Source organism: Rana temporaria, chromosome 7, assembly GCF_905171775.1.
Source record: "Rana temporaria chromosome 7, aRanTem1.1, whole genome shotgun sequence".
Lineage (NCBI taxonomy): Eukaryota > Metazoa > Chordata > Amphibia > Anura > Ranidae > Rana > Rana temporaria.
The window spans coordinates 37,767,490-37,783,731 of record NC_053495.1 but is presented as its reverse complement, the minus strand read 5'-3'; the positions used below and the strand labels follow the sequence as shown (position 1 = coordinate 37,783,731).

At 49.2% G+C, this 16,242-nt stretch overlaps 1 protein-coding gene across 1 annotated transcript in view; it reads left to right on the top strand.

The window, feature by feature from the left end:
* The first annotated feature begins 4,740 nt into the window (after positions 1-4,740).
* Positions 4,741-16,242, top strand: part of APPL1 (adaptor protein, phosphotyrosine interacting with PH domain and leucine zipper 1) — a 59,382-nt gene continuing 47,880 nt past the window's right edge. The window contains exons 1-2 of the mRNA XM_040359241.1: positions 4,741-4,904; positions 11,444-11,542. Of these exons, the coding sequence (XP_040215175.1) occupies positions 4,851-4,904; positions 11,444-11,542 (153 nt within the window). The 5' untranslated portion in view covers positions 4,741-4,850. The remainder of the gene's footprint in view (positions 4,905-11,443; positions 11,543-16,242) is intronic.

The following is a 16,242-nucleotide window of genomic DNA, read 5'->3' as shown; positions in this document are numbered from 1 at the left end:
AGAAAAAGTGCACTTGTAAGACCGCTGCGTAAATACGGTGTGACAAAAAGTATTGCAATGACCGCCATTTTATTCTCTAGGGTGTTAGAAAAAATATATATAATGTTTGAGGGCTCTAAGGGTTTTCTAGCAAAAAAAAAGTTTTAATCTTGTAAACACCAAATCTGAAAAACAGGCAAGGTCCTTAAGTGGCTAGCCACCACCGCCTGACACATGGGACAGAACATTGGCCCAGATTCAGTAAGAATTGCCCTGCGCCCCCGCAAATTTGCGCCGCTGCCCTCGATTCACGGAGCAGTAGCTCCGTAAATTGCGAGGGCGCGCCGGCAAAATTGCCCGGCGTAAGCGCACGCAATTTAAATGATCCCGCAGGGGGCGGGAATCATTTAAATTAGGCTCGTTCCCGCGCCGATTGTAATGCGCATGCGCCGTCGGGAAGCTTTCCTGACGTGCATTGCGGCAAATGACGTCGCAAGGACGTCATTTGCTTCAAAGTGAACGTGAATGGCGTCCAGCGCCATTCACGAATCACTTACGCAAACGACGTGAAATTCAAATTTCACGACGCGGGAACGGCGGGTATACTTTAGCATTGGCTGCCCCTACTATTAGAAGGGGCAGCCTTACGCTAAAGACGCCGTACGGAAACTCCGTAACTTGCGTACGCAGGGCTCGCGCAACATTGTGAATCGGTGTTAGTATGCAATTTGCATACTATACACTGAGCACAATGGGAGCGCCCCCTAGCGGTCATCGCAAGAATGCAGCCTAAAATCTGCGTGGCATAAGAGCCTTATGCCACGCAGATTTTAGGCTGCAGTCGGCGTTACGATGTTCCTGAATCAGGAGCATTCGTAACGCCGGCGCAAGCAAGCAATTGCGCTGCGTAACTATGGTTACGCAGGCGCAATTGCTCTCTGAATCCGGGCCATTGTGTTTTTTTTTGGAATGCCCACAGAACAGACGGAGTTCCGTGAATGACCAAGGGGAGGTGTGGCTCATGAATAACATTAGACCCATAATTCTCATATCCAGAGCAGGCTGGAAGTACCAGAACAGTGACATGGACATTCATTAATACTGAGCAGAGGTAACATTTGCTTTTACATAATAACTAACAAAAATCTCTGTACCTAAAGGTGTGCTTTAAAGCGGAGGTCCACACAAAAAGTGAACCACCGCTTTTCGGAACTCTCCCTCCCCCTCGAGTGTCACATTTGTCACCTTTCAGGGGGGAGGGGGTGCAGATACCTGTATAATACAGATATTTGCACCCACTTCCAAGTCACGCTTCCCCCCCGCTGTCTTCTGGGAAACACACTGGTCCCAGAAGAGAGCGGGGACTAGTGAGGACGTGCCGCACCGCTCGCGCATGCGCAGTAGGGAACCGGGCAGTGAAGCCGCAACGCTTCACTTCCTCGCCGAGGATGGTGGCGGGGCAGCCGAGAGACGAGCGTTTGCTTGGGTTCGGCTGCCGACATCGCCGGCACGCTGGACAGGTAAGTGTCCATTTATTAAAAGTTAGCAGCTGCAGTATTTGTAGCTGCTGGCCTTTAATATATTTTTTTTCGTGGGACCTCCGCTTTAAATAAATGGTATTATACCGTGCAGTTTTCTTAGATGAGAAAGAGAGAACACCAGTGTGTAAACTACAGAAAAGATCTCGGGAATCACAAAATTCAAACAGGACACCACCTACTGATAAATCTTGGTACTGCAGCCTCCTTCCAATATTAATCATTTTCATTTGTTTTAACAAAGCTAGGGCAGTTTATTTTCCATGGGTCCATGCACACAGCTTTGTAATAGTAATTAAACTTGCGCTGTGTTCACATCTGTAAAAAAAAAAAAAAAAAATACGATATACGCAGTAACTCTGTACACAGGGACAGGGCTGGGACAAGGGGTGGGCAGGAGGAGAAGCTGCCCTGGGCACTGTAGTATCAGTGGCGTCACTAGGGTTGGTGTCACCCGGTGCGGTAAAACATGGTGTCACCCCCCTCTGTCTAAGCTGCCCAGCACCAAGCAGGCAGCGCACGGGCATGGGGCGCACCCCAAACCAGCCCCTGTAAATGATAGTATAGGGCAGTATAGTGGCAGGTTAGGGTAGTGGGGTGGTATAGGACAGGTTAAGGTGGTATAGGGCATGTTGGGGTGATATAGGGTAGTTTGGGGTGGTATAGGGCAAGTTAGGGTGGTACAGGGCAGGTTGGGGTGGTATAGTGCAAGTTAGGGTGGCATAGGTCAAGTTGGGATGGCATGGGAAAGGTTGGGGTGGTACAGGGCAAGTTAGGGTGGCATTGGGCAGGTTGGGGTGGTATAGGGCAAGTTATGGTGGCATAGGGCAGATTGGGGTGGTACAGGGCAAGTTAGGTTGGCACAGGGCAAGTTGGGGTGGCATGGGAAAGTTTGGGGTGGTACAGGGCAGGCTGGGGTGGTACAGGGCAGGCTGTAGTGGCACAGGGCAGGCTGGGGTGGTACAGGGCTGTTTGGGGGGGTACAGGGCAGGCTGGGGTCGTATAGGGCTGTTTGGGGTGGTACAGGGCAGGCTGGGTGGTACAGGGCAAGTTAGGTTGGCACAGGGCAAGTTGGGGTGGCATGGGAAAGTTTGGGGTGGTACAGGGCAGGCTGGGGTGGTACAGGGCAGGCTGTTGTGGCACAGGGCAGGCTGGGGTGGTACAGGGCTGTTTGGGGGGGTACAGGGCAGGCTGGGGTGGTATAGGGCTGTTTGGGGTGGTACAGGGCAGGCTGGGGTGGTACAGGGCAGGTTGGGATTGCACAGGGCAGGCTGGGCATGTCAGCTAAAAAAAAACGGGATGGTGTCACCCCTCTAGCGGGTGTCACCCGGTGCGGACCGCACCCCCCGCACCCCCCTAGCAACGCCTCTGTGTAGTATCATGTGAGGTGAGGGGGGGAATTGTGTTGAGAGGGGGAATTTGGGGGGGCGGCAGGGTGTTCGAATTGTTCTAGGTGGGAAAATTTAGGAAGGTGTGTTGAAAGTGGCGAATTGGGTTTTTTTTTGTTGGGAGGGGGAGAGGATTTGTGCTAGAAGTGGGATTTGGGGGTTTGTGCTATAAAAGTTATATGGTAGAGGGGAATTTTTTTTGGGGGGGGGGGATTTGTGTTGATAAGGATGATTGGAGGGTATTTGTGCTAGGATAGGGGATAGGAGGAGGGGAATTTGTGCTGGAAGGGGGATTTGGAGTGGAGACTAGGGCCCGGATTCTCATACGAGTTACGCCGGCGTATCTCCAGATACGCCGTCGTAACTCCGAGTCCGAGCCGTCCTATCTATGCGCCTGATTCTTAGAATCAGTTACGCATAGATTTGTATTAGATCCGACCGGCGTAAGTCTCTTACGCCGTCGTATCTTAACTGCATATTTACGCTGGCTGCTAGGGGCGTGTACGCTGATTTGCGCCTAGAAATATGTAAATCAGCTAGATACGCGAATTCACGAACGTACGCCCAGCCGACGCAGTACAGATACGCCGTTTACGTTAGGCTTTTCCTGGCGTAAAGTTACCCCTGCTATATGAGGCGTAGATGCGGCATACCAAAGTTAAGTATGGACGTCGTTCCCGTGTCAAATTTTGAACATTTTACGTCGTTTGCGTAAGTCGTTTGCGAATAGGGCTGGGCATCATTTACGTTCACGTCGAAAGCATTGGCTTCTTGCGGGTTAATTTGGAGCATGCGCACTGGGATACTTTCACGGACGGCCGTTCGTAAAAAGCGTCATTTACGCGGGGTCACATAAAATTTACATAACACACGCCCACATCTACCACATTTGAATTAGGCGGGCTTACGCCGGCCTATTTACGCTACGCCGCCGCAACTTTCGTTTGAGAATACGGCACTTGCCTGTAAAAGTTGCGGAGGCGTAACGTAAATAGGATACGTTACGCCCGCACAAAGATACGCCATTCTACGTGAATCCGGGCCTATAACTAAACCAATCAATAAACGCTTATTGCGATTTTTTTTTACCAAAAATATGTAGAAGAATATATATTGGCCTAAACTGATGAAGAAATGTGTTTTTTAAAAACATTTTTGGGGATATTTATTATAGCAAAAAGTTAAAAAAAAAAAATATTTTGTTTTCAAAACTGTTGCTCCTTTTTTTGTTTATAGCGCAAAAAATAAAAAAATGCAGAGGTGATCAAATACCACCAAAAGAAAAGGACGCAACTTTTGTTTGGGTACAGCATCGCACGACCGCGCAATTGTCAGTTAAAGCGACGAATTGTGAAAAGTGCTCTCCCAGAGCACTTTTCACAATTCGTCGCTTTAACTGACAATTGCGCGGTCGTGCGATGCTGTACCCAAACAAAAGTTGCGTCCTTTTTTTCCCCACAAATAGAGCTTTCTTTTGGTGGTATTTGATCACTCCGGGGCTGAAGTAGTTAATTAAGCTTTGGCAATAAACCCTGGAAGCTGATTGGTTTCTATGCAGATTTTGCCCTCTCCCCCATGCATTGTGTCTCCCTGGTAAGGCCCTCCCTCCTCCCCCCGGAGTCTGGCACCCTCCCGGCTTGTTGTGTCGGCTCTCTGTCACGTTGTATCAGCTGTCATTCCTCACCCAAGCTCCTCCCACCACCCTTGGCATTGGCATCCTCTCGTCATCGCGACAACTTCCTAGTATCCCCGCCCCTTAGTTACAAGAAAGTGATGGACGCCTCCAGGAACCAACAGGATCGCAGATCTTCTGAGAGACAGCTCTGTCCACCCAATGAGCGCCCGGCGAAGCGGGACATCCGCCGTGTGTGTTCCTGGATGCAGATCAGCTGCTGTGACTGTCGCCCCGGTTCAGGTCTCGTCTAACCCCGGTTTGCCCCCCGCCATGCTCGGTATTGACAAATTACCCATCGAGGAGACGCTGGAGGACAGTCCTCAGGTTAGAGGCGTGGCTGGGCGGGGTTCCCATGGCAGTGGGCTGTGTGTCAGTCTGTGACTCAGGATGTATGGAGGGGAGAAGTCATCTGTTGTGTCTGGAAGGCTATTAGAGCCTTTATATGGCCTTGTAGAAGGCGACTGTCTGTGCTGCTTTGCTTTCCTGGATCAGCCAATCACAGCTGAGCCATGGGAGCAGACAGCCAGGGGCCCAGCCTGACCCCCAGGGGCCCCTCACCTGTACTGAACACTGGACTAAAGCTTCTTTATCCATTAACTTCTTGCAGCCCATATATGTGTGCCCATGGACCGCTGCGGGTACTTGCCGCACCCCCCAGCACAGGGACTGAGCTGTCCTAGACAACTGGCCGTCTCCAATCAGGAGTGGCTTCTGATCACTGTGACAGCCAATCACAACGGTGAGAGTCTGACCTGCCCCCAGGCAAAAAGACCCACCCCCAGGCAGAAAGACCCACCTAGAGGGACTAGAAGGGGGTTAAAGCCGGGGTCTCAAACTGGCGGTGATCTGCCGATATGGTTTCCGGCTATCGTCAGGCCCGTTGCTACAAGGCAGGCAAACCAAGCAATTGCTTGGGCCTCCGTGCTGGCCTGGGGCCCCAAGCAGGGCCCTTGCCGCGCTTCCTATATGCTGCAGCCGCCTGAGCGCTCTATAGAGAGCCTGCAGCACTGCTGCCTCCAGTCGTCACTTCCCCTTCTCTGTAGCGTGGCCGAGCTCCTCTTTCTTCCTCCTGTCAGTCCGGACTCCGGCCGGGTACCACGCGGTACAGGAAATTCAGTTTCCTGTTCCCGGCCGGACTGACAGGAAGTGCACACTGAGTGCTCACTTCCTTTCAGTCCGGCCGGGAACAAGAAACTGAATTCTCCTGCCGCGCGGTACGGACCCGGTAGGGAGGGGGGGCGTAAAAAGAACATAGGGAGGGGGGGCCTGGGGGGAGTAAAAAGAACATAGAGATGTGGGGGGAGTTAAAAAAAAGGGGGGGCTTTGGATGCGTGTGGGGGGGCCTCCATGTCCATTTTGCTTGGGGGCCCCCAAATTCCTTCAAACGGCCCTGGCTATCGTGAAAGTTCCTGCGCAGGCGCAATCTGATCTGCCGATATGGTTCCGGCTAACGAGAAAGTTCCTTTAGGACTGCGCAGGCGCAAACTTGCCGACGGAAATCTCCGAACCTCGGCCGGCATCCTGGGCGACTTGGAAATTGGGGGAAAGTGGCCAGTCGGCCACACGTCCTCGCTGTGCTCGCTCGGCCTCCTGGCTCTTTTTTTATCATCTTCCAATCCACGTGGATGTTAAAGAATGAGCCTGGATGCCGGGCGAGGTTCGGAGATTTCCGTCAGCAAGTTTGCGCCTGCGCAGTCCTTGAAGGAACTTTGGCCCAGATTCACGTAGAATGGCGGCGGCGTAACGTATCGTAGATACGTTACACCGCCGCAAGTTTTCATCGCAAGTGCCTGATTCACAAAGCACTTGCGAGTAAACTTACGCTGGCGGCCTCCGGCGTAAGCCCGCGTAATTCAAAGGGGCGTGTGCCATTTAAATTAGGCGCGCTCCCGCGCCGGACCTACTGCGCATGCTCCCTTTTGAGTTTCCCGCCGTGCTTTGCGCGAAGTGACGTCATTTTTTCGAACGGCGGCGTGCGTAGCGTACTTCCGTATTCCCGGACGTCTTAGCAAGAAGGAAAAATTTTAAAATTTCGACGCGGGAACGACGGCCATACTTTATACAGCACATACGTGGGCTGTGTAAAGTTAGGGCACCCAAAACGACGACTAACTTTGCGACGGGAAACTAGACTAGTGGCGACGTAGCGAACGCGAAAATCCGTCGTGAATCGCCGTAACTCCTAATTTGCATACCCGACGCTGGTTTACGACGCAAACTCCCCCCCCAGCGGTGGCCGCGGTATTGCATCCTAAGATCCGACAGTGTAAAACAATTACACCTGTCGGATCTAAGGGCTATCTATGCGTAACTGGTTCTATGAATCAGTCGCATAGATACTCTGAGAGATACGACGGAGTATCTCTGCTGTGAATTTGGCCCTTAGCCGTTAGGGGAACCTTAAGGACAAGTCAGCAGCCCTCCAGCTGTTGCAAAACTACATGTCCCATCATGCCTCTGGCTGTGCGAGTCACGCTTGTAATTGTCAGCCTTGCAATGCCTTGTGGGACTTGTAGCTTCACAACACCAACTTTGTGGCACCGCGCTAATTTGCAAAAGATTGCCGATTTCGGGTGCGGCTTCAATAGACATCTGTGTATGATAAGTCATTCAGGTCGCCCCCCCCCCAAAGTCACACTGAAATGCGGCTTTGGTTTCAGAGCAAGTCGCACAATTTCCATGTGAACGAGGGCATAGTTTGGATGGAATGGGTGATGGTTTTGGATGCGTTCACACCATACAGGTGCCACCCAGCACACCCACATTAATTTTCATGGGCTGCCCTATGCATAAGGAACGTGCTAAAGACCCCAGCTTTATGTGTTTTAGCGGACACGGAAATGTGCGTTAGTAGACGCATGAGAGTGCCATTAACCATTAATGACACCGCTGCGCATCTACTAAAGCGCTGTTTCTGTGCGTGTCATGAAAGTGCTTGATTTTGCACATACCTGGCACACACTTTTTTTTCATTTTGGTGTCTCTGATGCATTGGGGAGATTTCTCTTCACTTCCTGTCCTGTAGATCTATCAGGAAGTGAGAGAAATCTCTCCATAGTGAGGGAAAGCCCCACTCTTGTGGCAGACCTTGCCGCAGTTCCTAAACCCACAACAGTAAAATCGGTGTGTATATGCAGTAAAGCATGCTTGTTATACTCACTGGGGAACCTGCGGTCCCTTTCACACGGGCTGTCCAATCAGGTCTGCCTGTCAGTTTTTCAAGCGGACCTGATTGGACATTGCACTCTCTCCATCCGCCGCTATCCAATCCTGTCTGCCAAATCCAGACAGATGGTGGTTCTATTTTTTAAATCCGTCTGGCGGATCGGCTGAAAATTGACAGGCGATCCGTTTTGACCAAATTTCCCCATACAGGAGAGCGGGATTGGGTCTTTCTCCCCTCTGCCCAGTGAGCAGACATGGACCTGTCACCCAGCTGTTCATCAGTGATCAGCAGAGTGATCCCCCCCTGAGCAAGCAGAGCCTGCCAAACAGAGGCACCTGTGTGAAAGGGGTTAATTCTCTACATTGTGTAAAAAGGCTGTTTGATGCTGACTTCCCTGATCCTCCCCTTCTTCCACTGTCCCCAATCCATCTGCTGATAGTGTAGGGCCTTGGGGCACCCTGCACATGCTCATTTTGGTGTGTATTGCTAGAGTGCTTTTTTATTTATTTTCCTTGGCGGGTGCATGTGTGATCAGCACTGTCCAGACAGAGGGTCAGGGGTAATGCAGCCTCATAGGACAGTCAGAGTAAAAAGTTAAACTCCTCCTGCAGGGGAGGGCTGGCGGCGTTAGGCCTGGGGGGCAAGTTCAGTCAAGTGGCCATTGAACCGCCAAATCAGCTCACCATCTATGGCCCATCTGGTTTTTCAATGCAGCCTCACCAGTGCAGTCAACTCCAGTGCCCATCAATGCAGCCTGATTGATCACTGGGGCAGGTTACATTGGGGGGTCAGCTATGGGTTTCAGGGTCTCACCCCAGTGATCTCAGCAGGTCCTTGCATGCCACAGCCTCCTGGGGGGGTAATGCTCCTGGCCCCAAGTTGCAGCTTGTAGCCAGCACCCAGCCCTGTGTCCCGACTCCCTGAGACACCCTGCCTCTGCCTGCTTACAAAAATCCAGTCTCCGGGAGTTGTAGTTTACTCTGCGCTGCTCTGTTTTCCTCCTACCGGGAGCTTGAGCGTGGATTACAACTCCGGGAATGCGACAGCCCAACTTCCTAGACCAGAATAAAAAAAATGGTAGTGGGCAGCGGCTGCTGGACATTTTAAACATAAGTCAGGGCGGCCTGGGAGGCAATTGCCACCCTGCCCCCTGGCCCAGCCCTCCCCTGTCCTCCTACAAGCTTTAACCAGACACTGATAGGAGTCACAAGACTGCTATATACTGCTGATGAGAAAAGGTATTTAGCAGTTTATAATTTATTTAATTGCATGTTCTGTGTACTGTGGGAGACCAGATATAGTGAGCACATTAATCGCTTTTCAGAGGCGGGGAGAAAGCTGCATGTCATCTCCTCGTCGCCTGTTTTAACCCTGTAAAGTCCTCAGCACCACACTGCAGCGCAGCTCCATTGACGTGAATGAGTCGTGTTCGGCACAGGGACTGCCCCCCACAAAATGCTAGAGGCTGCGGCCTCAGTATGTTTACCTCAATCCTGCAAATTCTGGGATGGGCAGTAAACATGAGGCTCAACCACCTATTTTTACCACCCGCTGACCACAAGTGTAAAGGAGCACTTCCTGGCAGGATCTCTGCTGTGCAACAGATTCATAAAAACAATTTGTCTCAGGAAGTACACAGTAAGGCTTGATGTCGGAGGAATAGATTTTGGTATACATAGTAGAGCTGCACGATTCTGGCTAAAATGAGAATCACGATTTTTTGGCTTAGAAGATAGATCACGATTCTCGCGGCGTAACATCATCTTTCACAGTAAAACAAAAGAAATTGAAGTGTATTTTTTCCCCAAAAAAATGCATTTGAAAGACCCCTGGGCAAATACAGTGTGACATAAAATATTGCAGCAATTGCCATTTTATTCCCCAGGGTCTCTGCTAAAATATATATAATGTTTGGGGGTTCCAAGTAATTTTCTAGCAAAAAATATTGATATTTAAGTTAAGAAACAAGTGTCAGAAAAAGATTTACGTAGAAGCACGCATCTTTGTCCGGGCGTAACGTATCCTATTTACGTTACGCCTCCGCAACTTTGACAGGCAAGTGCTGTATTCACAAAGCAAAGTTGCAGCGGCGAAGCGTAAATAGGCCGGCGTAAGCCCGCCTAATTCAAATGTGGAAGATGTGGGCGTGTTTAATGTTAATTATTGTGACCCCACGTAAATGACGCTTTTTACGAACGGCGCATGCGCCGTCCGTGAAAGTATCCCAGTGTGCATGCTCCAAATTAACCCGCAAAAAGCCAATGCTTTTGACGTGAACGTAAATTACGCACAGCCCTATTCGCGAACGACTTGCGCAAACAACGTAATCGACGGAAAATTTTACGCTGGCCCGACATCCATACTTAACATTGGATGCGCCTCATATAGCAGGGGTTACTTTACGCCGGAAAAAGCCTTACGTAAACGGCGTATCTGTACTGCGACGGCCGGGCGTACATTTGTGAATAGGCGTATCTAGCTGATTTACATATTCTAGGCGTAAATCAGCATACACGCCCCTAGCGGCCAGCGTATATATGCAGTTAAGATATGACGGCGTAGGAGACTTACACCGGTCGTATCTTAGAGAAATTTTGGCGTATCTGATTCTTTGAATCAGGCGCCAAGATACGACGCATCACACTCAGAGATACGACGGCGTATCTCCTACGTGAATCCGGGCCACAGTGTTTTACTGCTAACTCCCGCATCGCCGCAGTGTGAAAGGGGCCTTACTAAAACTGGAGAGTGCAAAATCTGGTGCAGCTGTGCATGGTAGCCAATCAGCGTCTAACTTCAGGTTAGACAAAAGGTTTGACAAACCTGGAAGCTGATTGGTTACCAAGCACAGCCGCACCAGATTTTGCACTCTCCAGTTTTAGTAAATCACCCCAAATCAATGGCCCGGATTCAGATAAATTTTCGTATCTATCGGCGGGCGTAACGTATCTCAGATACATTACACCGCCGCAATTTACGGTGCAAGTTCCGTATTCAGAAAGAACTTGCGCCCTAAGTTACGGCGGCGTAGTGTAAATGTGTCGGCGTAAGCCCGCCTAATTCAAATGTGGATGATGTGGGCGTGTTTTATTTAAATTACTTGTGACCCCACGTATTTGTCGTTTTTTTTTACGAACGGCGCACGCGCCGTCTGTGAATGTTTCCAAGTGCGCATGCTCCAAATTACGCCGCAAACTGTCAATGCTTTCGACGTGAAGGTAACTTACGTACAGCCCTATTCGCGAATGACTTACGCAAACGACGTAAAATACGACGCTGTTCGTTCGTTTGTTTCCGACGTTCATACCTAACATGACTTACCCCTGCTTTATGAGGGGTAACTTTACGCCGGAAAAAGCCTTACGTAAACGAAGTAAAAAAATGTGCCGGGCGGCCGTACGTTTCTGAATCGGCGTATCTACCTACCGTAATTTGCATATTTGACGCGGAAGTCTAGGGAAGCGCCCCTAGCGGTCAGCGCAAATATTGCACCCTAAGATACGACGGCGTAGGAGACTTACGCCGCTCGTATCTAGGCAACATTGAGGCGTATCTGATTCTATGAATCGGGCGCCGAGATGCGACGGCCCGCACTCAGAGTTACGACGGCATATCTGCTTTCTGAATCCGGGCCAAAATCTTTCTTTGTAGAACTTGTGTTGTTTTCATGTATCTCATCGTATTCTTCCTTTTTTAGACCCGGTCTCTGCTGGGAGTTTTCGAGGAAGATGCAGCCGCGATCTCCAGTTACTGCAGTCAGCTGTATAATGCGATGCGCAGGATTTATGATGCTCAGGTACGGAATCTAAACTGCTTTATCTTCAGCAGATTCTTCGTTTATAGAATCAGAAAATGGAACTTGTAAAATTGCTCAATATAGGGCCAGATTCACGTACTTGCGCTGCGGCGTAACGTATCCCCTTTACGTTACACCGCCGCAAGTTTTCATCGTAAGTGCTTGATTCACAAAGCACTTGCATGTAAACTTGCGGCGGCGTAGCGTAAAGCCGTCCGGCGCAAGCCTGCCTAATTCAAATGGGGCGTGTACTGCGCATGCTCCGTTTTGAAATTTCCCGCCGTGCTTTGCGCGAAATGACGTCGCCCTGACGTAATGTTTTGAACGGCGACGTGCGTTACGTACTTTCGTATTCCCGGATGACTTACGCAAAAAAAAAAAATTAAATTCGACGCGGGAACGACAGCCATACTTTAACATGGGCTGTCTATTGTTACACCACCTAAATAGCAGCCGTAACTTTGCGACGCGAAAAGCCGACTAGCGACGACGTAAGAGAAAGCCGACTAGCGATCACCGTAAACAGCCAATTAGCATACCCGACGCGGAAAACGACGCAATCTCCACCCAGCAGCCGCTGAAGTATTGCATCCTAAGATCCGAAGGCGTACGCCTGTCGGATCTTAGCCAAATGCCGTCGTATCTTTGTTTGTGAATTACAAATAAAGATACGACGCGGCAAATTTGAAAGTACGCCGGAGTATCAGCAGATACTCCGGCGTACTTCTTCTCTGAATCTGGCCCATAGTTTATAAGCCATTGGATCCAAATCTGATATTGTAGACTTGAGCAGGCGCCACTTGATGAATAAATGACTAGGTTCTTGTATCTCTCTGACACCCCAGAGTCATCATTTCCCAACAGGGGTTTGTTTCAGTATCCTTACAAAGCAGGAACAAAGGGCTCTCCCCCCAAGGAGGGGTCTCCCCAAGGATGCTGCTCTATAATTTGTTATTTTATAGAAAGTTCAGCAGTGCGGAGTGACATCATCATTTGGTGCTATTATGGCTGTAGCATTTAGGGGCATCCAGTCATTTTTTTTGAAACATACACTATATTGTCAAAAGTATTGGGACACCTGCCTTTACACACACATGAACTTTAACCACTTAAGACCCGGACCAAAATGCAGGTAAAGGACCCGACCAGTTTTTGCGATTCGGCACTGCGTCGCTTTAACTGACAATTGCGCGGTCGTGCGACGTGGCTCCCAAACAAAATTGGCATCCTTTTTTCCCACAAATAGAGCTTTCTTTTGGTGGTATTTGATCACCTCTGCGGTTTTAATTTTTTGCGCTATAAACAAAAATAGAGAGACAATTTTGAAAAAAATGCAATATTTTTTCCTTTTTGCTATAATAAATATCCCCCAAAAATATATAAAAAAAAAATTTTTTTACTCAGTTTAGGCCGATACGTGTTCTTCTACCTATTTTTGGTAAAAAAAAAATCGCGATAAGCGTTTATCGATTGGTTTGCGCAAAATTTATAGTGGGGTAGATTCAGATAGAATTTACGCCGGCGTATCCGTGGATACGCCGCGTAAATTCAAATCTGCGCCGGCGTATCTATTTTCTGTATTCAGAAAGCTAAATACGCCGACATTAGCCTAAGATACGACTGGCATAAGTCTCTTACGCCGTCGTATCTTAGGGTGCATTCTCACGCTGGCCGCTAGGTGGCGCTCCCGTAGTTTTTAGAGTAGAGTATGCAAATTACCTACTTACGCCGATTCACAAACGTACGTGCGCCCGGCGGTTGTTTTTTACGTCGTTTGCGTAAGTCGTTTTCGTCGTAACGTTGCTCCTGCTATTAGGAGGCGCAGCCAATGTTAAGTATGGACGTCGTTCCCGCGTCGAAATTAGAAAATTTTACGTCGTTTGCGTAACTCGTCCGTGAATGGGACTGGACATCATTTACGTTCACTTCGAAACCAATGACGTCCTTGCGACGTAATTTAGCGCAATGCACGTCGGGAAATTTTAGAGACGGCGCATGCGCAGTACGTTCGGCACGGGAATGCGCCTAATTTAAATGATCCACGCCCCCTACGCGGATCATTTGAATTAGGCGGGCTTGCGCCGGGGGATTTACGCTACGCCGCCGCAACTTTACAGGCAAGTGCTTTGTGAATCAAGCACTTGCCCGTAAAACTTGTGGCGGGGGAACGTAAATGTCATACGTTACGCCGCCGCAGATTTGCCCGATTCTACGTGAATCTGGGCCAGTGTTTACAAAATAGGGGATAGTTTTATTGCATTTTTATTAATCATTTTTTTATTACTACTAATGGCGGCGATCAGCGTTTTTTTTTTTTTCATGACCGCGACATTATGGCGGACACATCGTACAATTTTGACACATTTTTGGGACAATTGTCATTTTCACAGCAAAAAATGCTATAAAAATGCATTGTTTACTGTGAAAATGACAATTGCAGTTTGGGAGTTAACCACTAGGGGGCGCTGAAGGGGTTAAGTGTGACCTCATATGTGTTTCTAACTTTAGGGGGCGGGGCTGGACATTTGACGTCATTGATCGTGCTTCCCTATATGAGGGAACACACGATCAATGACAGCGCCACAGTGAAGAACGGGGAAGCTGTGTTTACACACACCTCTCCCCGTTCTTTAGCTCCGGGGACCGATCACGGGACTCCATCGTCGATCGGGTCCACGGGTCCCGCGGGCACTTAAAGAGGACGCACAGGTACGTGCTTGTGCCCAGCCGTGCCATTCTGCTGACGTAAATGTGCAGGAGGTGGTCCTTAAGTGGTTAATGGCATCCCAGTGTAAAGCCTCGTACACACAATATGATTGTTGGCCAACCGAGCATCAGATTTTTGCTCTTGTCTTGCATACTAACGATACACAATTTTCGTGCCACAAACATAGGGACGTACTTTGAGGAATTTCAGCTTTTGAGCGCCACCCTTTGGGCCCCTTCTGCTAATTTCGTGTTTGGTGAGCATTGATTCCGAGCATGCGTGTTTGTACTTTCTACTTTTGTGTGACGGATTTGTGTACTGACCATCAGAAAATCTGACGTCAATCCGTTGTCCACCGAAAATTTGTTGTCATCCAACATTTGTTGCCCGAAAGTTGGACAGCAATTGTCAAAAGGAGCTTTACTAATGGTAAGATTTTAGGACAATAGTCTGTTAATAGACAATCCCCTGCCAACAATCGTATCGTGTGTACAAGGCTTCAGTCCGTAAGGTTCTATATTGAGTTGGCCACCCTTTGCAGCTATAACAGCTTCAACTCTTCTGGGAAGGCTGTCCACAAGGTTTAGGAGTGTGTCTATGGGAATGTTTGACCATTCTTCCAGAAGTGCATTTGTGAGGTCAGGCACTGATGTTGGATGGAAAGACCTGGCTCACAGGCCCAGATTCTCAAAGGGCTTACGACGGCGCAGCGCCATGTACGCCGTCGTAAGTCCTAATCTGGGCCGTCGTATCTATGCGACTGATTCTTAGAATCAGTTACGCATAGATATCCATTAGATCCGACAGGCGTAAGGCTCTTGCGCCGTCGGATCTTAAATGCAATTTTTTTTTTTTTTCCGCTAGGTGTCGCCTCCGTCGTTTTCCCCGTCGAGTATGCAAATTAGCTAGATACACGAATTCCCGAACGTACGCGCGGCCGACGCAGTAAAGTTACAACGTTTACGTTAGGCTTTCTCTTTCGTTCATAGACGGACACAGCCTTCATTGACCTTAGGGTTATGCTTCTTCCTACCAGGAGAAAGCGGATATAACCCTAATGTCAATGAAGGCTGTGTCCGTCTATGAACTCAGAGAAATGGATTTTACGGTGAGTACAAAAATCCTTTTTTTCCCGGCGTAAAGTTGCCCCTGGGTCTATGAGGCGCAACCAATGTTAAGTATGGCCGTCGTTCCCGCGTCAAAATTTATAAATTTACGTCGTTTGCGTAAGTCGTCCGTGAATGGGGCTGAACGCCATTTACGTTCACGTCGAAACCAATGACGTCCTTGCGACGTCATTTGGAGCAATGCACCCTGGGATATTTTACAGACGGCGCATGCGCAGTACGTTCGGCGCGGGAACATGCTTAATTTAAATGCTACACGCCCCCTACCCACCTAATTTCAATTAGGCGGGCCTGCGCTGGGTGATTTACGCTACGCCGCCGCAACTTTACAGGCAAGTTCTTTGTGAATAAAGCACTTGCCTGAAAAACTTGCGGCGGCGTAACGTAAATGATATACGTTACGCCCGCCCTAAGTTACGCCATTCTACGAGAATCTGCCGCACAGTCTCCACTTTCATTCATCCCAAAGGTGTTCTATCGGGTTGAGGTCAGGACTCTGTGTAGGCCAGTCGAGTTCCTCCACCCCAAACTCATTCATCCATGTCTTTATGATCCTTGCTTTGTGCACTGGTGAGCAGTCATGTTGGAACAGGAAGGGGCCATCCCCAAACTGTTCCCACAAAGTTGGGAGCATGGAATTGTACAAAATGTCTTGGTATGCTGACGCCTTAGGAGTTCTTTTTGTTGGAACTAAGGGGCCAATCCCAACCCCTGAAAAATAACCCCAAACCATAACCCCTCCCTCCACCAGTGCACAAACAAGGTCCATAATGACATGAATGAGCGAGTTTGGGGTGCCAACTTGGTGCCAGTACATGATTTGGCTCGGGATATAAAGCTGGTCATACACAAAATTCAGTGGGTTA